The sequence below is a fragment of the Gadus macrocephalus genome, chromosome 21, assembly GCF_031168955.1.
Source record: "Gadus macrocephalus chromosome 21, ASM3116895v1".
Classification (NCBI taxonomy): Eukaryota; Metazoa; Chordata; class Actinopteri; order Gadiformes; family Gadidae; genus Gadus; species Gadus macrocephalus.
In genome coordinates this window covers 4028354-4035811 of record NC_082402.1, presented here as the reverse complement: position 1 = coordinate 4035811, position 7458 = coordinate 4028354, and the positions used below count along the sequence as shown (strand labels likewise).

Below are 7458 nucleotides of genomic sequence, written 5' to 3'. Positions count from 1 at the left end.
TAAATGTTCTGCTGCGTACAAAATATTTCATGAAGATGTAAAGTATAATATAGATATGATATTGTATTGTATATGGTGTAGTGGTAAAAAAAAAGAGGTGCGTAAACAATGAATTGTGTGATCAGGTAAGGCTGGCCACGACATACCAAATATTTGTTTGTTTAATAGTAGAATTTAGTTAGTACAAGCAGTAGTAGGCCTATAGGATCTGAAAATAACAAACTGCATCTTGCACACCTTATCTTACAATGCATCACTTCACTTTAAAGTTTGTGTTTCACTTTGGGGTCGAGGTCTTCTGCTGGCCTCGGCGGCAGGGGTCAGGGGTCCTTTTATGACGGAGCCATGCAGCTCTTATCAGTCAACCTTGGACAGATAGAGCTGAGAAGCAAGATAATGCTGCAAGACACTGAGCAGTTGCACGAAAACGTGTCAAAGTTCAAATAGGCCTACCTGCCAGTCCTAAAATATAAATCAAAATAACAACAATCACACGTTGAGTGAGATCCGTGATGGAGCGTCGTGAAGTTACAAGGAATCCGCAAGTTTGGTGACGGTTACTCATGAGTAGTCCATCATCGCCATCTGCTGGTCATGTTGCCTCAGTAGGACCATATAGCTTCTATGGGTCTATTCTGCGTACTGGCGGAAAATCGGAAGCGAAATTAAATGGCCTAATTGGGCCGCCTTATTATATGAGAGAGATATGTTCATGGAGTTCACCCATAATGACCTGTATATTTCCTGTATATTTTCAGAGTCAATTGTTGATACTCTACATCTATAATTAATAGTAACATAACTCATTCACAGGATATGTTCATTGCAAAAAAATTTTTCACATGTTGGGATTTCTGTGTTTAATGTTGCAAACAACCCCGCTCTTGGGCTTCAGGGTTCCAGTGTCGAGGATGTCAAAGGACTGTCCTGGTACCAGACTGAACTCAAACCTCTGAAGCAGCTTGGCCATCACCACCTTAGCCTCCATCTGGAATCACATCATACACATGCTCAGTTTGAGTTTATGGATTCTTATCAGAGTAAGCATGCTTGGTGTGTCTACCTGTGTCACCCACCTGTGCAAACTTCTGTCCCAGACAGGAGCGTGGTCCGAGAGCAAAGGGGTAGTAACAGTAGTAAGGCCTACAGGAAAATGGCTGCAGTAAATACACAATACTCTTTAAAGACAACTGAAATGAATGTGAAAAGTCAGCAGTTCACCTTGAAAGATTGACCCAATGCTTAAACGAATAAGAAGACACTTGTTATTCTCTAAAAGTAGTTTCATTTGGTAGGTAATCAATTAATGGGGGAGCTTATCATATAATACTGTGGGTAATTTGAGATAAAAATATATATATTTGTGTATTAATCATATAAACGATTAGCCTGACATCGTCCCGATCAATTCTGAAATACGTTTTAGTCCTGAACCTCTCAATACATTTTAGATTTCCATGTGCCGTTATCAACGGGCACAGACCAAAGTGCTTCTGGATGGAAATTGATAGGCTTTCAACCAATCAGAGCAACCAATAGTGAGAGACTTCAGCGGCAGCCATCTTGGTAATTTATGAAAAAGCCTCAACGGTGCTCCCATAGATAGCCTAAGTCACGCCCCAAGAAAGAAAAGAATATACATATTCAGAAAGAATATGTATGTATTGAACGCGAAGATGAGCACGTAGATTGTTCTTGTTCACAGGCTATGATAATTAAATATCCAGTATGCTTCTTTAAGAGTAGACTGCTTACTTTGGAGCGTCTGGATGAAAACGGTCCGGATCAAACGTCAGTGGGTCTTTGAAGAATTTATCCATCCTCCCACAGACATAAGAGTCCAACTGTAAGACACACAACAATACACATCAAATCATACTACTGTCACCATTTATCAGTTGAAGAATATTAAGTTTCAAGAAGACTTCTTTGACTGTAGCAACTGACCATGGCCATAACTCCTGCAGGTATGTGAACACCACTGATGGTCAGGTCCTCCAGCAACTCACGAGAAGTTCCCGGAGAGGGGGCATACATCCTAAGGGTCTCCTTCAGCACCTGCCAGAAAAACACAAGATAAGGTAGAATGACTCTTTAATCCCAGACGGGAAATAAGCTTGTCCATGTGAAAAGTACAGGAAAGTTATAAGAATTACAGAGATTCAAAAATCCAAAAGAAAGGCAAGGCAAAAAAATATAAAGCTATATAAACTGTAATACTCTTAGCAATGTAGATGTAATGAAATACATGTTATTAAATGTTTTTTCTCTTCATCTTGATCCTTATAAAGGATGTACCTGTGAGAGGTAGGTCAGCTCTCCCAAATCTTCATAGCTAATCTCCTGCTTCATTCCAATAACAGCATCCACCTCTTTCTGCGCTCTGGTGAACATAACAGGTGAGAGGATTGTCTCCCGCAAATCTCAACATAAATGACTTAAAGTTTGCTTCTCCTGTTGCCTCTTACTTTTCCACAATGTCAGTCTTTCTTGCTAGTTCCATGATGCAGAACGCAAGCTGATTGGCTGTAGTTTCCTGTCCTGAAAGCGGTGATCGGTCTCAATACAAGTAATGCTGATCGGCCAGAATATGTTCTCTGATAATGGTTAAATTATTCCATATCTAGATGTTTTATACAGCAACAGTCCATAATTATGTCCACACAACGTATGAAGTTATAAAGTCACGTTTATATTGAGGCTTACCCGCGATGAAGAACGTCACAAAGTTGTCCAACATAAAATCCTCATCTTCTTTGTTAATTTCCTCTTCTGCAAGAAAAAAAAAAGTGTTTACTCTTCTAGCCAATATATCAAATGATCCACCAAACTGTACTTTCAAGGGCAAAGCCTTTATGTTATTTCACTTTGAAAGGTAGTTGGAATGACTTGAGGTCGCCTATATCTGGGTAAAGCATCATTCAATATTAGGTCATTCCATGAATAAAAACCTTCTTAAAAATTCTGCATTTATTTTCTGAATCTACAGTAAATTTGGTTGGGATTCGTTCTGTGCTCAATCATGCCACTATGTGAAGACCTAGGACGCTACCCACCGGGCTGACAAATCACAGAACAGCACTACTCCTGCGTTGACTTCCCTGTGTCTCTTTTTCTCTTGCAACTCATGAACCACATTTTATCATAGTATTTGAAACACAACCTTTTCCAGCTGATTTGATGATCTGAGTGAGGATGTCTTTGGGTACATTTTCGCCATTTTGGATTGCAGTTCTCCGTTTGGAGATCCAGGCTTCTCCTGTGGTCCGCAGAAGCTGGCACGCCTCCCTCACCTCCTTGATGAACGGCTGGTTCTTTGGCATTAGCTAGAAGAGTTAAATGTTCAAACATAAAATCAGGTGTATGAGATGGGGTGTTCGATCATTAGTTTCAGGGTTCGATTCCCAATGTCTGCAGCTAACCCGAAGGACCACTTGGGGCAGGATACCTTACTGCTTAGCTCTCCTTAATAACATACTCTTTAAATTCACGGTTGCTCATAAAAGCAATACAAGTGACGAAAGAATAGAAATGCGTAGTATCCCGGACTAGCGTGAAGATACCTCAAAAAACATGTCTTGGGTGGAATGAACCATGCCTTTCAGACACATGTCAATGGCTCTAGGGAAAGGCGATTCATTGTTCAGGAGGTCCAAATCCATTCCAAAGGCCACCTGAATGTTAGTAATAAAACATCAGTAGAATGTTTAGATATTTCAGTCTTTTTAAGGAAAACGATTTCCTGAGAATGGGATCTGTGAGCAGTTGAACATGTTACTCCCCATGGAGTAAACAAGGAAAATAAAGTAACCTGTGAATTCTTCATTTACGTTTATTCATTAACTATCACATGGTGGACAGACGTTTGGATTTAGTACCTTGGTGATGACATCTAAGGTCACACGGTTGACCAACTGGAGCATCTTTGCTTCTCTTTTGCTGTCTGCTAACTTTGTGAGTTCATCCATGAGGTTTTCTGCCCTCTCGTTGAAGGTCCCCATCAGGCCCCTGAGGTACCTGGATATTAAACGAGAAGTCTTGGCGTCAGCGCAGAAAGCAACGGATGGGGCCTGTCCCTGGAAATGTCCCCGTTTTAACATATTTTAATAGATTTTTAAATGGAAAAGGTAATCTCAAAACCATTGGGCCCCACCTTTACTAGGCCTACATATTAGATGTAATATGATAATAAGAAAAACATGAATTTGTTTCTTTTATATTCTGTTGATAAATGGTCCAACAAACTACAATGTCCCTCTTTTTCCTTTCAAAACTCTGGTAACCTTAAACTGGGTTCAACTTACAGACTGCTGAAGGCAGGATCCATAATCCGTCGTTGTTTATGCCACTGCTCATGATCGGTAGCTGTAACCAAGCCATTTCCCAGAAACCTATGTTGTAGGCAGAGAGAATAGTGAGTAAGAATTTGAGAGTTGGAAATAACACGAATTGGGAATGTGAAAAAATTATCAAATAAACCGATTCTTTCTCTCGCACAAAAATAATCCCTTTTTTGTACTTTTAAAATTAATTGTTAAAACTTTGAGACAGTAAACCAGGATATTTATCACTATAGAACCAAAAGAGGTTCACGACTGCGTCGAAGCGATTGCGTAGTCACTGGTCATTGCGTTGCATCAACGTGGAACCAAAAAGGGCTTTACTTTCTGATTGACATTGCAATCTCATATAGACCTACACTTACACTCCATTAAAATTGTTAATATTTTATATTCAAGATTCCATCCCAACAAATGTGATGTTGAGGAATAACTATAATTGCATTAGGCCTACATTACACGAATGGCATGTTTAAATAATCAAACCATGAGATTACCTCGTTCCAAAGAGTCCAAAGAGTCGTTTGTAAGCAAGTTTGTGTTTTAGGTACTTGGGGGACATCAAGATCTCCTGGAAATACAATTATTAAATAATGAAGCGCAAATATTTGGACCTTTGCACTATTTTCTTGATCAACTGCTGGCTTGTGGATGCACTGAAATAACTTAATAGTTTACCTTTGTAGCCTCAGGACAGGTCACAAGTATAACAACGACGTGAAGAGTATTAATCCTAACAACTGGCCCATACATTTCAGCCCTGTGAAAGAATAAATAGACATCTAAGACGTATGAGGGGAAAACGTATTTGTGTTGTTATTTACCGCACCGTTATAGTGATAGTCGAGCTCGCCCACTAGGTTGCACGCCCAACAGTTTTAAACGAAACCTATACTTACCACTGTAGGAATTTGTCGTGGACATTTCTTCCACTCTGTGTTTCTCCTATTATTGTTCGTGAATGCCCAAATAAAAAGCTGCAATGATCAAAGTAATTTGTCAATCTTGCTAACCACACGACTAAGCGAGAAAGCATTGGAGAGTTCTTACCTGTCTCTCGGTGGGCCAGGGATATGATCATATTTCATGTGAATGTGTTTGATATACAAACAATAAACAAGGAAAGTGCCTGCAATCAGAAGGAAAATACAGAACATTGCATAACAGGCCCAGTTTGCCAGAATGTAAAATAAACCCATTTTAACTTGTTGCATGCAGTTCTGTAGACTGTTCGAGGAGTGCTTTCTGTTTCTGTTTCACAATGGGAGGAGTAGACTAAGTATTTTCCTCATGCGCACCACGCCATCCGTTGATTTATATTTAACAGTGCACAAATTATAGGCTACCTCACTTTTATTGTAGACAAAACAATGTGTTTTCAATTTTAGTACAGTTTACTGCCCCATACACTTATATTTTGTTACCAGCATCAACAGACGGTAACGATGGCATAATCATTTATGTTTGTGTTAACTTCTTTGAAACATTAATCACTTTTTTTTGGCGCTAACTTTGTGGTTGAGGTCTTCTGCTGGCATCGGCAGGGGGCAATATCATCCCACTGACTGCAGACACAAATGGGCGTTCTCGTGTGGTGGGGGTTCCCGTTTACGCAGACTGGAACGCACCCTTATTCTCCGTCGCCTTTCTCGCTGAACTGTAATGTCAAAGTGTACTTCTCCGAAACCATGTAAATAGTGTTGTAAATAAACTTTCAAAGCTATTCAAATCTTATTTGGGAAAAAATAACTTCACATGGTGTGTCTTTTTACAATTTATTCAGCATTCGTAGTGTTGATCAGCAGTGAAATAGTCCGCAAAAGACGTTGACGTCGCTTAACAACCGAAGACGCTGGGGTTGACAAGTTACCGGACTACTACCCATGCAAGTGAACGGAGCGTTCCACGGCATTAAGAAGACCCGTGTAATAAGTAAGGAATAATCACCGAGAGGCAGGGCACTAAACAGTTTGATGTGAACGGCTTGTAACGGCACTGTAACGGCACCCTCTAGTGCTGACCACAATTGTTTGTTTGTTTTGTTTTTTCTTGTTTTTGTTTTATTTATTTCTTATTTATTATGTTTATTTATTTATTCATTTATTTTTTCCACAATGTCTTGTTTTTTTTAAACGATTTATGATGACTATATGCTCTGTAAGGTGACCTTGGGTGTCTTGAAAGGCGCCTCTAAATTAAATGTATTATTATTATTATTTATCAAATGTAACAGGCCACGTTGTCCCCTTGTTAAACATGGCGGACAGAACTTGAAACGTAAACATCTTGACACAATAAAACACACATATTGCAACAATTATTACCTCTAATGAGTGGTAGGTAGATACACACGCACACGCACACACACACACACACACACACACACACACACACTATGTGGTTTAGCACCTTCACTTGATTTTACGTCTACAGGTGGAAATAACCAAGCGTACCGTGGGGTTTAAGTCAGGGCCTTCAGTAACGAACTCCACCAACGGCCAACCCCCAACAGCGCACACACGCGCACACCACTTTGCATTACCGCAGAGCTAGAGTAATGCAGCATCACCATCAGATCTTTCCTTATTATATGTCACTCCGCAACCAGATTGCACATCAAACACATGACACAAAAACAAGTGTTCAGTTATTGTTATTTTCACCAGATGCTTTCGCAACTTCAACGGATTCAATAAGCGACAATATTACAAGTGCAACGCCAGTTCATTAACAAAAATGAAACATACAAGTAGGCCTTTATGCCACATATTTTACAACAGCTATTCCAGCCAGAATATTAAGGCCACAGGAGTGAAATGAACGGGTTAATTTAATATGCTTATTAATCGGCATCCACAAAAAGCATTACCATTAAGCCTACTGCCCAAATTCCAGCAATATATTTGTGTTTCAAACCATTAAAAAAAATGCGTTATGAACTAAAGTACCACAACAACATTATCGCTCCAGCGGCGTTTCTACATGTAAAAAACAGGTGGGGCTAGGCTTATATATTTTTTTCTTCTTTTAAATGACTTACCCATTTCCGTGACGTCACCCGTTGGTTTTCACAGTCGTGGCAATCTTTGTAGACGTTGACACAACCTGCTCCGGCTAT

General features: G+C 39.7%; 1 protein-coding gene across 1 annotated transcript; it reads right to left on the bottom strand.

Annotated features, from left to right (window-relative positions):
- Positions 1 to 143: 143 nt before the first annotated feature.
- On the bottom strand, positions 144 to 5617 carry LOC132449890 (cholesterol 24-hydroxylase-like). Its single transcript, XM_060041766.1, has 15 exons — positions 5391 to 5617; positions 5240 to 5317; positions 5019 to 5100; positions 4838 to 4911; positions 4305 to 4391; positions 3879 to 4017; positions 3564 to 3674; positions 3164 to 3326; positions 2707 to 2772; positions 2469 to 2541; positions 2299 to 2383; positions 1948 to 2058; positions 1756 to 1844; positions 1077 to 1143; positions 144 to 988 (listed from the first exon to the last, which is right to left on the bottom strand). Exons 1-15 carry the CDS (start codon positions 5552 to 5554, stop codon positions 839 to 841), a joined length of 1539 nt encoding a protein of 512 aa, XP_059897749.1. The 5' UTR covers positions 5555 to 5617; the 3' UTR covers positions 144 to 838.
- Between the last annotated feature and the right edge of the window lie 1841 nt (positions 5618 to 7458).